The sequence below is a fragment of the Marmota marmota genome, unplaced genomic scaffold (assembly GCF_001458135.2).
Source record: "Marmota marmota marmota unplaced genomic scaffold, marMar, whole genome shotgun sequence".
NCBI classification, from domain to species: Eukaryota; Metazoa; Chordata; class Mammalia; order Rodentia; family Sciuridae; genus Marmota; species Marmota marmota.
The window spans coordinates 417,093-433,854 of record NW_026000349.1 but is presented as its reverse complement, the minus strand read 5'-3'; the positions used below and the strand labels follow the sequence as shown (position 1 = coordinate 433,854).

Sequence of the window (16,762 nt, the reverse complement as noted above, 5' to 3'; positions counted from 1 at the left end):
AACTTTTGATATCTGAGGTCAGTGATACATGCCTGTAAATGCAAATCCTGGTAGTGAGGTGGGGGGGGACTTTACAAGTTTAAGTTTAGCCTCAACAACTTGGCAAGATCTGCCTGAAAATTTTTAAAAAGAAATTTTAAAGTGCTGGGCATGTAGTTAAGTGGTAAAGCAACTCTGGGTTCAATCCCCAGTAACAAAAACAAAAGAAACATAAAAGTAGTAGTATGTAGTTTTTTTGTAGTGCTTATAAACTCATTTATCTAGACTGTCAACTTACTATTACTTTTCCCTCTACAGAAAGGCAGAAACTCCAAAGGTCTTTCAGCCATTACCAGATTTTTATCCCAGAGTCACAAAGAAATACCAGTGGTGTCCCTAAGATGGTATCCGTTGACCCAAATTTATTCACCCAAGGGACCGTGTTAAGTATTCATAACATCTGCTATCATCAAGAAGAAGTGAAGAGCAACTTTCTACTTTGCCGCCAAGAAACGTTTCAGAGAGAAATACTAACAAATATCAAGTAGGTGCATTAACTTTTCAAAATACTACTTTATTAAATGAATTTCATAGGTTTTACCTATCACCAATAAGCTGCCACAGACATTTATGTTCAAGTATTTGAAAAGATGTATTAATTCATTCTTTCATTTCCTTTGGCTAAACTTGGACTGAAATGATTGGATCATTCAAGTATAAGTTTAACTTTGAAAGCAACTGGCAAATTGTAAAAATGGTTGTACTATATGTTTAAGCAATTGTTGTGTCAATTAGTTTTTGAAGTAGAAAATAAATGAGAAAGGAGAATTTCTATAGAAGCTACTCACTACCATTACTACTTAAAGAACTTTGCAACATAGCAAAACAACTTAGTTACCTCCAGAATATAAGACAACTATCATAATTAACAGCATTATACTCAAAATGTCAGATTTTTAAAATTTTAGAGCATTTTATCAGTAAAACATATTTAACTAGTGTTACAAACCAAAAAAAAAAAAGAGAGAGAGAGAGGAGTCTTTAGATTAGAACAAATTAAGATTTGAATAAATCCTAACTTCTTGTAGTACCTAATTTTCTTCTAAGCAATTAAAAATATAATAAAATCTGCAGAAAATATAAGATATTGTTTGATAAAATATAAAATCTTTGTTATTTAAATCAGTTTGTTTGTAAACTTTGTTAAGAGCAGTTGGATTCCAAGCGTAAATGCCTTTTTAAAGTTGCTTTAAATTCCTCTAGAACTTAAGTATATTAGATTCGATATCAACATAGCACAAAATCCATTTAACCTTTTAAAAGAAAGCGAAGTTCCTTGTGATAAGAAAAATATTATGTGGGTAGTTTGTTCAGAAAATTTAAGTTTTGAAAGTACAGTTAGTATTTATGATAAAAATGTAGAAATTATTATATAGCATTTAGGTTACTGAATGAAGGTATAGACAGACCAATATTTAATTTTTTGAAAATAGTACTAGGATTTGTGTTTAATGAACCACCACAACAAAAACTGTAATTTTTAGCTCATAATATCTTATTATGTCATTCCAGAAACCAGAAGTAGAAAATATGAACAGGTTAAAAGACTTTTACACCATTAGTTATTTCCTTGACTTAACTTAGGCCTTGAACAAGCAAAAGTATAGGCTCACTCATGAATTTTCAGATCTATTAAACAATTAATATTTTAGACAAACCATGAATGTCATCTATACATGTAAGCATTACATAATTTTGAAAGAAAGTAGAACATTTCTGAGATGTGGAAAGCTTAAGATTTTAGTTCTGGATTTATGTTCCCTTATAAAAATAAAATTATTTTAAAAGATACAGTTTTAAGAATTCAAAACACCTCTCATTTAATATACTAATTTTAACAACTATATTTAGATTACTCATGGATTGCAAGCATAGTTAATATTTTTGAGTTATTTCTGCACCAAAGAGTTCCTAAGAGGTTGTTGTATAGAAAACAGTGAACAATATTCCTCAGATATGTAGACATACATTCTAATTGGTTAGCAAGCCATAAACACAAGTTACTAGATTTTAAAGGCATTCTTATAAACAAGTTTAATTTACTTATCACAGATTTACTAAATTCATGTGAAAGGCATTTGTCAATATAAATCAATTTAGTATCTTGCAAACTGACTATGTATAAGCATATAAACATATAGACTTAAATTTAGAATAGTTTTAAAAGCTGTATTTTTTACCTGATATTGAAATAAGTCTGTTAGGTCTTAAATTTGCATTTCTAAACTGAGGCCAGGTAGAAAATTTACATCTTAAAAGACTTAGATTAGCAAACTTGAATTGTGAGTTTCCTTTTAAGACACAGGCAGGAAACATCTACAAACCCTTCTTCCTTTAGTCCATTTTGAGAACTAGAAGAATTGAAGGGTGAAGATGAGTCCTCCTCTACCCTGGACTAGGAAGAAACAGTATCTATCAGTTATGGCACAACTGAAGATGAATATCAAGGTTGTAAGTGGTCTGTACTACCTGGGGTAGTATTTACCTTGGCTGTGGCTGTTACACATTTCTCTGAAGAAAACAAGAAGATGCAAAATTGGTGTGGACAAATTCAGAATTCCTGTCTTCTCAAGGATCTGTTTTGCTGTTTTTTTTTTGTTTTGTTTTGTTTTGTTTTGTTTAATCTTGCCTGTGACAATCTGTCTGGTGATTGCTATTATCAGCAGTTCATTACTAGTACAAACAAGAGTACAACAAATACATTTTGTTGTTCATTTTTTGATGTTCATCAACAACATCAAAATGTCCTGTGGTACCACTGACTTCATTCAATACTTGACCACCATCAGAATCATATCAAGATACCATATCAAGATCAATCATATCAAGATCCTCATTTCTCCTTTAAACTAATGAAAGAACTATTGCTAGCCCCACAGGATCCATTGTCATTAAGAATCCATTTGCTACAGTTTTTAGTAACATTTTATCTGTTAAGAAGAGAATGGAGTCTGGGACAATTCCTATACTATATAGCTGGTGGACTTGTTGACTGTGTAGCCCAGTTAATAAGAATAGCTGAAGAGCTCTTACAATCTATTTCACAAGAACAACAATTTCCTTGTGAAAAATGAAATGATAGAACAGAGCAGATTGGAGCAGATGCATCTCCTTCCAAAGAACCTTCAATACCAGATCTTGCTGTCTCTTTGAATTGGAATCAATACTTTCACTACAAGAAGATAAATACTTAAGGGCTGGTGTTGTGGCTCAGTGTTAGAGTGCTCGCCTAGCATGCACCAGGCACTGGGTTTGATCCTCAGCACCACATAAATTGAAAATGAAAATATTGTGTCTACCTAAAACTTAAGAATAAATATTTTAAAAAAAGAAGATGAAGACCTAATCCTTGATATAGAGCAAGCCATGTTAGACATAGATGGGCTATATGAAGGTGTACTCTCTGATATAAACAATGATTTAAGAAGTAAATAAGACCCAGTTTGCCCTCACCAACATGTGAGAACTGATCACTGATTTTTTTCAAATATATCCTGACATATTTGGACATTAGCAATATTTTTCTCCTAGTTCTGCATATTTTTATTATTAAGAACTTATAGAATAAGTTTTGGTTTCCTTCCAGAAAAGACTGATCTCATCTTTGTTTTTATTAAAAAATCTCTGACTTTAGCAGTGTCATTCCTTTACTTGTATTTGTTCTGTTAGGTTTCTTGAGGATAAGAGCAAATAATAACAAAGAAGAGAATCTCCTCAACTAACAATGGACTGAAGCACATATCAATTATCTCACATCTTGGGACCCAATTTTATTGTTCTATCATTAATGGAAATTAAAAGGGGAACATTCCCTAGGATGGTATTTCAGTGCATTAACTGGACAATAGTAAGACATTTGTACTTGATAAGACTCCTTACTGGTTTTCTAAGAATGTGTCAAACAAATGATGCCCTATCAGACTACTGGAGATAAATCTGAAAGAGAAGCATCTATCAAAAAGCAATACTACAGAAAAGTTTTCAGATGAGTTTTATGAGGAAAAAAATCATTGAAAAAGCTGGAGCCAAGAGGTTCCAATGTAGAACTGATTCCCACAAATGCTGATCCATATTGCAGTTACTTTAAATATCATTCCTAAAATGGAAGTTGCACAATCTACTCATTAACAGACATATATGGAATATTCCATCCATCATTGAGCAAATACATTTTCTTCTCAGCAGCACATGGATCATTCTCCAAAATAGACCACATGTTATGTCACAAAGCAAGTCTTAGCAAATACAGAAAAAATAGAAGGCTGGGGTTGTGGCTCAGCGATAGTGCACTTGCCTAGCACATGCAAAACCACTCTCAGCACCACATAAAAATAAGTAAACAAAATAAAGGTATTATGTCCAATTACAACTAAAAAATAAATATAAAAAATAGAGATACTACCCTGCATTCTATCTGAACATAATGGAATGAAATTAGAAATCAATGATAAAATTAAAAAGAGAAGCTACTCCAAAACCTAGAGAGGTAAACAAAATGCTATTGAATGATGCATGGATAACAGGAGACATTAGGGAGGAGATAAAAAAAAAACTTAGAGGTAAATGAGAAGTCCAACAAAACTTATCAAAATCTCTGGGACACAATGAAGGCTGTCCTAAGAGTAAAGTTAATTGCATGGAGTTCATTCATTAAAAGAAGAAAATGTCAAAAAATAAATGACCTGACATTACATCTCAAAGCCCTAGAAAAGGAAGAACAAACTAACACCCAAAGTAGTAGAAGACAGGAAATAATTAAAATCAGAGCAGAAATCAATGAAATTGAAACTAAAGAAACAATTCAAAAAATTGACAAAACAAAAAGCTTGTTCTTCAAAAACATAAATAAAATTGACAAACTCTTAGCCACTCTAACAAAAAGAAGGATGGAGAAAACTCAAATTACAAAAATTTTGCAATGAAAAAGGAAATATCATGACAGACACTATTGAAATATAGAAGACAATTAGAAACTATTTTGAAAATTTATATTCCAATAAAATAGGAGAACTTAAAGATTCCCAACAAATTTCTAGAGGCATATGATCAACCCAAGCTGAGTAAAGAAGACATATGCAATTTAAACAGATCAATTTTAAGCAAGGAAATAAAAGATGCCATTTACAAATGTTGTACCAACCAAGAAAAACCCAGGATTCACAGCTAAGTTCTACAAGACCTACAAGGAAGAATTAATGCCAATACTCCTCATATTATTCATTGAAACAGAAAAGGAGGGAACCCTTCCAAACTCATTCTATGTAGCTAGTATCATCCTTATGCCAAAACCAGGCAGAAACAAATCAAGGAAAGAAAATTTCAGACCAAAATTCCTGATGAACATTGATGCAAATATTCTCAATAAAATTTTGGCAAATTGCATACAAAAATATATTAATAAAATCGTGCACCATGATCAAGTGGGATTCATTCCAGGGATGCAATGTTGGTACAACATGCAGAAATCAATAAATATAATTCATCACATCAATAGACTTAAAGATAAGAATCATAGGATTATATCAATTGATGCAGAGAAAGTATTTGACAAGATACAGCACTCTTTTCTGTTCAAAACACTAGAAAAACTAGGGATAGTAGGAACATACTTCTACACTGTAAAAGCTATCTGTGCTAAACCCAAGGCCAACATCATTCTAAATGGAGAAAAATTGGAAATATTCCCTCTAAAAACTAGAACAAGAGATGGATGCCCTCTTTTGCCACTTCTATTTAACATAGTCCTTGAAACCCAGGCCAGAGCAATTAGATGAAAGAAATTAAAGGGATACAAATAGGAACAGAAGCATTCAAACTATCATTATTTGCTGGCATGGTTTTATATTTAGAAGATCCAAAAAATTCCACCAGAAAACTTCTAGAATTAATCAATGAATTCAGCAAAGTAGCAGGATATAAAATCAGTATTCATAAATTGAATGCATTTGTACACATCAGTGATGAATCCTCTGAAAGAGAAATTAGGAAAACTCCCCCTTTCACAATAGCCTCAAAATAATAAAATAATTGAGAATCAACCTAACAAAAGAGGTGAAAGACCTCTACAATGAAATCTACAGAATACTAAAGTAATAAATTGAAGAAGACCTTAGAAGATGGAAAAACCTTCCATGCTTTTGATAGGCAAAATTAATATTGTCAAAATGGCCATACTATCTAAATTGCTATACAGATTCAATGCGATTCCAATTAAAATTTTAACATCATTCCTTATAGATATAGAAAAAGCAATCATGAAATTTATTTGAAAAAATAAGAGAACTAGAATAGTCAGAGCAAACCTTAGCAAGAAGAGTGAAACAAGAGGCAACACAATACCAGACCCTAAACTATACTACAAAGCTATATAACCAAAATGGCATGGTATTTGCACCAAAATAGACACACAGACCAATGGTACAGAATAGAAGACAAAGATAAACCCACATAATTACAGTTATCTCATACTAGACAAAGGAGTCAAAAACATACATTGGAGAAAAGGTAACCTCTTCAACAAATGGTGCTGGGAAAACTGGAAACCCATACACAGCAAAATGAAAATAAACCCCTATCTCTCTCCATACACAAAACTCAACTCAAACTGGATCAAGGACCTAGGAATTAGTCCAAAGACCCTGTGCCTAACAGAGGAAAAATTAGTCCTAAATCTTCATCACATTGGATTAGGCATCAGCTTCCTTAACAAGACTCCTATCACACAAGAAATAAAATCAAGAATTAATAAAGGGGATGGATTCAAACTAAAAACCTTTTTATCAACAAAAGAAACAATCAATAAGGTGGAAAGAGAGCCTATATTTTACTAATTTTTGCTGCACATATTTCAGATAGAGCACTATTCTCCGGGATGTATAAAGAACTCAAAAAACTTAATACCAAGAAAACAAACTATCTAATCCATAAATGAGCTAAGGAGGTGAACAGACATTTCTCAGAAGAAGATATACAATGATCAACAATATATGAAAAAATGTTCAATATCTCCAGTAATTAGAGAAATGCAAATCAAAACTACTCTAAGATTTCATCTCACAACAGTCAAAAATGCCAATTATTAGGAATACAGACAAAAATAAAAATGTTGGTGATAATGTGGGGGAAAAGGCACACTCATACACTGCTGGTGGGACAGCAAATTGGTACAACCCATCTGGAAAGCAATATGGGGATTCCTCAGAAAACTTGGAATGGAACCACCATTTGACCAGATATTCCACTCCTTGATCTGCATCCAAAGCATTTAAAAACAGCACACAACAGTGATGGAGCCACATCAATGTTTATAGCAACACAATTCACAATAGCTAAATTGTGGAACCAAACTAGATGCCCTCAATAAATGAATGGATAAAGAAACTGTGGTATATATACACAATGGAATATTACTCAACATTAAAAGAGAATACAATTATGGCATTTGCAGGTAAATGGATGGAGTTGGAGAATATCATGCTAAGCGAAGTAAGCCAATCACAAAAAACAAAAGCCTAATGTTTTCTCTGATAAGTGGATGTTGATCCATAAAGGGGATGGAGGAGGCATGGGGAAAATGGAGGAACAGTGCTTGGGCAAAGGGGAGGGAGTGTGGGGCATGTGCATTTGGATAGGAAAGATGGTAGAAATAAATGGACATCATTACCCTAGGTACGCATATGACTGCGTGTATGGAGTGAGGCTACATTGTGTACAACCACGGAAATGAAAAGTTGTGCTGAAAATGTGTACAATGAATCAAATGAATTCTGCTGTCATATATACCTAAGTAAATTAAATAAATTAATTACAAAAAGGCAGGGGGATAAAGACTTCACATAGAAGAAATAAACATATATAATATATATTATATGTATATATAAACATATATAGTTTATATCTATGTACATATATATGTATATATGTATATATACACAATATAAATTATATGTATACATATAATTTATATATATATATAATTTAAGTACACAGAATTAAAAATAAAGTGAATTCACTGAGGGAGGGAGAACCTGAGTTCAAATAGAGTTAATTGGTTAATTTAGTCCATTCCCCTTTTTGACAAGAGATTTATCTGATGGCTGAAGCAAGGACTACCCTTGGTAAATGTTTTAGGTGATCAAAATCTGCTACTTTTAGGTGTTCCTTCACCCCTTCACCAATAGGAAAGATAATCTATCTTACATGTCACCAAAATAGCTTTTAAACATCTTCCAAAACAAAACTGAACAAACAAGCACTTGATCAATCTGTCAAGATTGTTGGAAGATTTTTATGTCTTCTGAATTGTGTTTTACTGATCAGTATCCCAAAAAAGCAAATGTTCATTTAAGCCTCAAGAAGCTATGTTCCACATGGCTCACTCTACCACAGACAGAAGATAGCCAGTTCCACAAAATGACCACAATTGGTGGAGAAAATCTTCAGTGTGTACCTTAATGGAACAACAAACATGGCCTGCTGATGTTTTTAGTAACCTTTTTCTTCACCAGTGAAGTAATTTTTGAAAGTTGAGGCTGCAATAGGAAAGAATGGAATACATTACCCTTTAAATATATACCAGCAGATGCAGGACCCTTCTCGGATTTTCCTACAACAGCTTAGGCTGGTTGTGAGAGCATCTTATCTCTGATAAGATGCAAAGTGCCTACTATGTGAGGGTACATTTATCTTGCTTGACTTTTTAAGCTAGTTGATACTGACTTCATACTCTTTTTTTTCTGTTCAAATCTCCAATTGTGTTTATGGATGAATAGTGTGTATCTCAACAAAGAGGAGGCCATTATCTTGTGTTTCCCAAGGCTTTTAAAAGTACAGCCACTTTTTTTAAAAAAGGAAATCTTACAATTCCTCTAATTTTTACAGTTAAAAGGACATCAAGGATTAGTATTAATAAATACTTATTAATACATGGTTTAGGGATACATGAGAAAAGTTGTTGCAGTATTTCTTTTTTATTTATTTTTATTTGTTCTTTTTAGATATACATGACAGTAGAGTCTATTTTGACATATTATACATAAGTGGAATATAACTCCCCATTGTGTGGTTGTACATGATGTGGAGATTCACTGGCATGTATTCATATATGAACATAGAAAAGTTATGTCAGATTCATACCATTATCTTTCCTCCTTGTATCTCTCCTGCCTTCACTTCATTTCCCTTTCTCTAATTCAATTATCATCTATCCCTCTTCCTCCTTATTGTATGTTAGCACCCACAGTTGTCTTCTGTGATGCTAAGGTTTAGTGTCAAAGCAAGCCAAACTTGGGGACCTATAAAATTCTTTGTCTTAACACATTTATTTGTGGTTGAATAATTTGGGATACATAGTCTTTATTTGAGTTGGTATTGAAAAATATGAAAAAGTTCTCTGGTAGTGAAGCCTTAGTAAATAATAAGCTTTTCCTGGTCATTTCAGAAGAAGATAATAGGTATCTATTAATAAAGAGGATGCATCAAGTGTTGTATAGAAATGCACCTTGAAAGCATATCTAGTCATTAATATGTTTTACTTTGGGATGGGAAAGCTCAAAAAAATCAAGGGATTTTTTTTGGTTATATCTTGCTCCATGTTTACGGAATTCTCATTTCCTTCTTTTGATTTTTCAGTGAGAAGGTCTTCAGTTAAATGAGAAAAATAAAAAGTGTGTTTCTCCTCTGCCCCAAGAAGCCACAGTATAATTGTGATTGATCAGATGCCACAGGCAATGAATGCTAAGGTCCCTGTGGATGTGAGCACTGCGGGGCAGTTGTGCTGGGACGTTCATCCCTCATGAGAGCTGTGACAGAGGATCAACCAACTTCTGTAGATTTATTATCTGAGAAAAAATAGCTGTCTCTTTGATCCTTGCCCTTGGAATATACACTGCTTTCTCTGTTACATATATGTGGATCTGCTTCCAAATTCTTAAGAGGAACTGGGCATAGACATCAGGGTTCTGAACAGGCTAAGTGAGGCCTCTGTTTTATCTGTTTCAGTACCTGTGGTAGCCCTGCTGTAATTTGTTTTACTCCTTCCTACTCCATCTGAATACTCAGCACTCTCACATACCCACTTAACTTTTTTTTGAAAATATTGGTGACTTTTATGTGCATCATTAAAGGATGTTCCATACTGGAGTGATGGCTCCCCATTCTAAACTGACCATTTTCCAGTCCTCTTACTGGGCACTTAAGGAAGGAAATTATCTATCTTGAAGGTGTGCGTATTTTCTTTCTTTCTTTCTTCCTTTCTTTCTTTCTTTCTTTCTTTCTTTCTTTCTTTCTTTCTTTCTTTCTTTCTTTCTTTCTTTCTTTCTTTCTCTCTCTCTCTTTCTTTCTCTCATTCTTTCTCTCTCTCTTTCTTTCTCTCTCTCTTTCTTTCTTTCTTTCTCTCTCTCTTTCTTTCTTTCTTTCTCTATTTCCTTTTTCTCTATTTCTTTCTTTTTCTAATTGGCAAGATGTTGTCTCCATGTTAAGACATGGTAATGCTTTCTTTATCAATGGAGTGCTTCACTATAGTCTTTTATTTCTACTTAAGGTATGTTTATGTTTGCTCTGAGGAGATTTTAGCAGAGAGAACACTACAACTGATATTATACAAATTAGTGACTAATTGTGTAGAACTTGCTAGGTACAAAGTGAGATTATTTCAACATATTTATAATTGTTTTAGACAGCTTTTTCACTGCTGTTACTAAAAGATCTCACCAGAAAACTATAGAGAAAAGAAAAGTTTCAGGGCTCATGGTTTAAGAGGTCTTAGTCCATAGAAAGCTGGCTCCATTCTTCCAGGCTGAACATCATGGAGGGAAACTTTGGTAGAGGGAAGAAGCTGACATCATGATCAGAAAGCAGAGAGAGAGAATTTACTCTCTAGGTACAAAATATATACCCCATAGCCACGCCTCCAATGAATCACTTTCTCCAGCCGCACCCCACTTGTCTCCAGTCATCACTAAATTAATCCCATCAAGGATAGATTCACTGATTATGTTAAGGCCAAATAATTTCTCCTTCAAACCTTCTTGCATTGTCTCACATGTGAGCTTTTGGGGGGATACCACATCTAAAACATAACAATAATCAAACATTTCTCAGAAACCATTATGAACTTTCCACTATGTTAAGAGGAATAAGTGCAATGGAAAAGCTTAATGAGAAACTGTTATTTATATCAAGGAACTTTTGTTATAGTTTCTGGTAATGGAACCCAGGACCTTTAGCATGGTAAGTGCTGGCTTTTCCATTAATTAAGCTCCACCCCCAGATTCTAGCAACCTTTCATCTTGGATGTGTCATTTTCCAAAACTAGTAAGTGGTTTAGAGAATAAATGAAAATAATTTAAAGGAACATGAGCCATCTTTCTTATAAATTCTGACTTGTGATCCTTTATATATTAGACTTTTATTAATCAACAGTTCATTATTTTTATCTGCAATTTCATCAGCCTTCCTTGATTATATTAAATGCAGACCCTATATTAATAGAACTTTCTTTAATTTATTATGCTTTTGTGTTTACAGTGGGATCATGAAAACAGGCCTTAATGCTATTATGGAATGCACAGGTGTAAGCAAAACTTTGTGAGTATAACAGGAAGTATAAGTCAGCCTTTGTATTTCAGTGCACTTTTAAACATCACTTTGGTGGAAGCAGGTGTTGATTGAGCCTTTGCTATGTGTGCCAATCTGTTCCTAGGTGCTGGAGATAACATGCAGTTGGGCCAGCTTGTTGCTTTATTCCAAATACCAAGAAGTCTTATTACATCAGCCTAGCTAAGTGTGATTTATATGCAGCTGTTACCATATTATGAGATAATCAGGAGGAAAAAGAAGGGAATGATATTAAAAATGGGGATGGAGCAGAAGGAATAATTGAAGACATGAGTTTAAAGAAAGGAGTGGTTTAGATCCATCAAAGTCAAATAGTCAAGAAGGTCACATGGAAGGTCTTTGATGGATAAACTACAGTTACCTTGCTTTTACATTTTAGAGCTTTCTTTTAACATATAATGTAAAGGAAGGTGAAAATGTAAATATATGTAAATGTATATACATATGTATATATAATGTACAATATATATGTATATATGCACATAGAGAGTAAGAGAAAGACACTTCTACTCAGCCATACAGAATGATGAAATTATGTCATCTGCTAGTAAATGGATGGACCTAAAGAACATCATGCTAAGTGAACTAAGCCAGACTTTGGATATCAAGGGTTGAATGTATTCTCTCATATGCAGAAGCTAGAGAGAAAAAAAGAAATAAAAAAGCAATGTTATAAAAATAGAAATCGGTAAAGATGGGGGAACAGGGATAGAAAAGAGGGAAATAATGGGGAAGAACGGAGCAATAAAGTTGACCAAATGATGCTATGAGTATATATGTATATACGAAAATGCATCTCAAATTTGTATATAACTATGATGCATCAATTAAAAATAAATAAATAGAAGGAAAATGAATAAGTAGAGGAAGGAGATCAGGGAATGGAAGGGAGGGAGGAAAATGGAAGTACTGAGGATTGGAATGAAGCAAACTGTGTTATATGCACTTATGAATATGTCATGATGAACCACACTATTATATATACCCATTATGCACTAATAAAATGTTTTAAATATGATATATGTATATACACACATATATATTTGTACAATTTTAGTTTAACCATAGATTTTTTTGACTAGTTCTCTTTCTACCTGGAGCAAAATTTGGATTCAGAATAGCTGAGAGATATGGTCTATGTTAGGGGTAAAACACAACATATATGTTTTTTTGTAGCTTGCTGGATGTCTTAGCTGCAAGGAAAAATCCAAGTGGATTATCTGGAGACATTTTGATTAATGGAGCCCCTCGACCTGCCAATTTCAAATATAATTCAGGTTTTGTTGTTCAAGTAAGTATTAGCTTGTCTGCCTTCTGGGTTTCCCCTACTTCTGTATGGAAAGTGCTTTGGCTTATGTTTTTGTGTGCTACCAGTTGGATTTACATGCTTAAGTAATTGACTTTCTTTACACCAGCTTTTCACAATATCTGCTTAGATTGAAGGTGGAACAAATCGGAAAGGTGGAGAGGACTTGTAGGCAGTGGTGTCAATTCTACTTTTGGTATCATTTCCAAAAGGGTCTGCTGTTGTCCTTTTTGTCCTTCTTTCATCTCTTTCCATCCCCATGAAGATGCCTTTGTCAAATCTTCATATAAAGCAGTTTGGATGTGTTTAGAAGTCTTCATAATTACCTGTGCTCTACCTGGGTTGCAGGTGGGGGATGAAAATGCCTCCTTCCAGCTCTGCAGCTGTCTGTACATGAATCACTGAAATTTGTAGAGTTGAAAGTTCACCATTAGATAGAACTTTACCTTGCTTATATTGTTTTCATGAATTAGGTTAAATACAATAGAGTGATGGTCTTAGAAAAGACTCAGTGTGTCCCATTGAAATCCCATCTTCCCTTTCAGGATGATCTCGTGCTCGGCACCTTGACGGTGAGAGAAAACTTAGCATTCTCAGCGGCTCTTCGGCTTCCAACAACTATGAAAAAACATGAAAAAGATAAACGGATTAAAATGGTCATTGATGAGTTAGGTCTGGATAAAGTGGCTGATTCCAAGGTAATGTGAAAAAAACCAACAGAACCAGACAGGAACAAGGACCTCCCTGTGTGGACTATGTGACCTTAATCAGAAGTTTCCTAGAGCATGTGAGGTCAAAAGTGTCTGTTTTCTGTAATGATGAGAAAAGTGACTGGTTACATACTATAAAGGTGGAAATGAAGCTGGAAAAGCAATCTTAACTGTGGTGTGATCCTGGGGATGGAGTTTGGTCCCTGTGGAGAGTGCTCCTCATGGCCTTTTCCATGGTCCTCCCACCCTCATTTTTCAAGTCACAGCTCTTTTGATGTCTTTGCACTGACTTTTCTTCTTTCTCTTTTTCTCTGTCTCATTTCAGCTGCTCTTCTCACTCTCTTCCTCTGGGGAATTCTGTTCAGTTGATATTTTTATATTTCTGGAATTCATAAATGACTAGAATCCAAAAATCCTTGCTGTTTCATATTGGTGTAATTTGTCTTGAAAACTATACTTATTCTCATTAAGATTTACATTGAATTTTTTCAGTGACCAGGTTATTTTTCCATGGCTTCTTTGGCACTTTTGTTGCTCATCCCCTCCCTCATTCTCTCCCTTCTTCCCTTTTCTCTGGCAATATTTATTTCCAGACTCATAAACCAGGCTCTTTCAAGTTTGAGGAATGCAGTTGTCAGCAAGAGTAACAAAAAATAGAGAAACAAACTCCTCCTATTGTGGGTTGTGCAGGATAAAGGAAGAAAAATGAGATGAAAGAGTCAGTTTTATAGTTGACCACTGCATACAAAACTTTTCCTGATGAGACATTTGAAGATTGTGATGATAATGAGCCAAATAAAATGTGGTGACTCTGGATTAAGCCCCTGTGACCTGCCTCCTAGAGGAAATGAAGAAGGGGGTACCACTGGTTGTTGCTTCCTGTTATATTTGCTGATAGTTTTCTTATGTGAAATGTATTTTTTTTAGAAGAATAACCCTGTGAAGCCACTATTTTCCATTTATTTTAGTTTAAGAGTGATTAAATTGTCATTACTTTGGCTGTTTATTTACTTGATTTTTTTCTATATGGGTGCATATTTTTCTTACTCTCTTTTAAGCATTCACTGGCCTAAGGTGCTTGCTTGTATTTCTAGGAAAAATACACAGAGGCACATTTGGCTCATAATTCATACATTCTAACTGATTGAAATATTTTTTAATTTTTTAATTGATTTTTTAATACATGACAGCAGAGTGCATTACAAGTCTTATTACACATATAAAGCATAATTTTTCATCTTTGTACATAAAGAATGTTCATGCCAATTCATGTCTTTAATACCTATATGCTGAGGGCCATTGCCAAGTAGGTATGACACATGGCATGACCCAGGTCATTTGCAGTGACATTGCATGTAAGGTGACCTTGCTCAAGGACCAGGGCAGTTCCAGGTTTAAGGTGTACCCTGCTGGGAATAGGGTGTATCCTGCTGCCTCAGGCACGCCCGCTCCTTGAGTTCTCAGGGGATTCAGAGAGTATTTGGGATTTTGCCCAGAACGTGATTTGGGCCCAGAATGTGAATTCCCCAAGAACGTGTGTGAGTTCGGGAATAAAGAATTGCTGTTTGAATCTACAAGGCTGTGAATGGCTCGTGATTTTGTGCCCAGCCAGACTGCGGCACATATACTTTGGGGTTTTTTTATTTACAATTTTTGTTACACATATATACCACAATTTTTCATATCTATGTTTATACTTAAAGTATGTTGACACCCAATTCATGTCTTCATACATGGACTTTGGATAATGATGTCCATCACATTCCACTATCCTTGCTAATCCCCTGCCCCCTCCCTTTCCCTCTCACCCCTTGTCCCTATCTACAATTCATCTATTTCTCCCATGCTACTCCTCCCTACCCTACTATGAGTCAGCCTCTTTATATCAGAGAAAACATTGAGCATTTGTTTTTTGGGACTGGCTAACTTCACTTAGCATTATCTTCTCTAACACCATCCATTTACCTGCAAATGCCAAGATTTTATTCTCTTTTATTGCTGAGTAATATTGCCCTATATATGCCACTTTTTTATTCATTCATCCACTGAAGGCCATCTAGGTTGGCTCCACATTTCAGCTATTGTGAATTGTGCTGCCATAAACATTGATGGGGCTGTGTCCCTGTGGTACGCTTTGTGGTATGCTTTTTTTTTTAAAGTCCTTTGGATAATAATCCAAGGAGAGGGATAGCTGGGTCAAATGGTGGTTTCATTCCCAGATTTCTAAGGAATCTCCATACTACTTTCCATATTGGCTGCACCAATTTGCAGTACTACCCGCAATGTATAAGTACACCTTTTTCCCCACATCCTCACCAACACTTATTGTTCTTTATCTTCATAATAGCTGACATTATGACTGGAATAAGATGATACCTTAGAGTAGTTTTGATTTGTATTTCTCTAATTGCTAGAGATGATGAGTATTTTTTCATATATTTGTTGATTGATTGTATATCCTCTTCTGAGAAGTGTATGTTCAGATCCTTGATCCATCCATTTGTTGATTAGGTCATTTGATTTTTTGGTGCTTAGCTTTTTGAGTTCTTTATATATCCTAGTGATTAGTGCTCTATCTGATGTGGAAGGGGTAAAAATCTGCTCCCAAGATGTGCTCTCTGTTCACCTCACAGATTGTTTCTTTTGCTGAGAAGAAACTTTTTAGTTTGATTTCATCCCATTTATTGATTCTTTTTAATTCTTGTGCTAAGGGGTCTTATTAAGAAAGTTGGCACCGAATTCACTTGATAAAAAATAGGACCTACTTTTTCTTCTATTAGACACAGAGTCCCTGGTTTAATTCCAAGGTCTTTGAACTATTTTGAGTTAAGTTTTGTGCATGGTGAGACATGGGGGTTTAATTTCATTTTGTTGCATATGGATTTCCAGTTTTCCCAGCACCATTTGTTGAGGAGGCTATCTTTTCTCCAGTGCATGTTTTTGGCACCTTTGTCAATTATAAGATAATTGTAATTTTGTTGCTTAGTCTCTGCATCCTCTATTCTGTACTATTGGTCTACTAGGGTCTGTTTTGGTGCCAATACCATGCTGTTTTTGTTACTATTGCTCTGTAATATTGTTTAAGGTCCAG

At 34.4% G+C, this 16,762-nt stretch overlaps 1 protein-coding gene across 1 annotated transcript in view; it reads left to right on the top strand.

Moving 5' to 3' along the window:
* The window catches only part of LOC107160721 (broad substrate specificity ATP-binding cassette transporter ABCG2-like), a 127,627-nt gene that overhangs the window by 59,616 nt on the left and 51,249 nt on the right, over nt 1-16,762 (top strand). The window contains exons 2-7 of the mRNA XM_015507356.2: nt 298-523; nt 11,566-11,625; nt 12,832-12,946; nt 13,507-13,659; nt 15,375-15,394; nt 15,852-15,866. Coding sequence (XP_015362842.1) covers nt 298-523; nt 11,566-11,625; nt 12,832-12,946; nt 13,507-13,659; nt 15,375-15,394; nt 15,852-15,866 — 589 coding nt within the window. The remainder of the gene's footprint in view (nt 1-297; nt 524-11,565; nt 11,626-12,831; nt 12,947-13,506; nt 13,660-15,374; nt 15,395-15,851; nt 15,867-16,762) is intronic.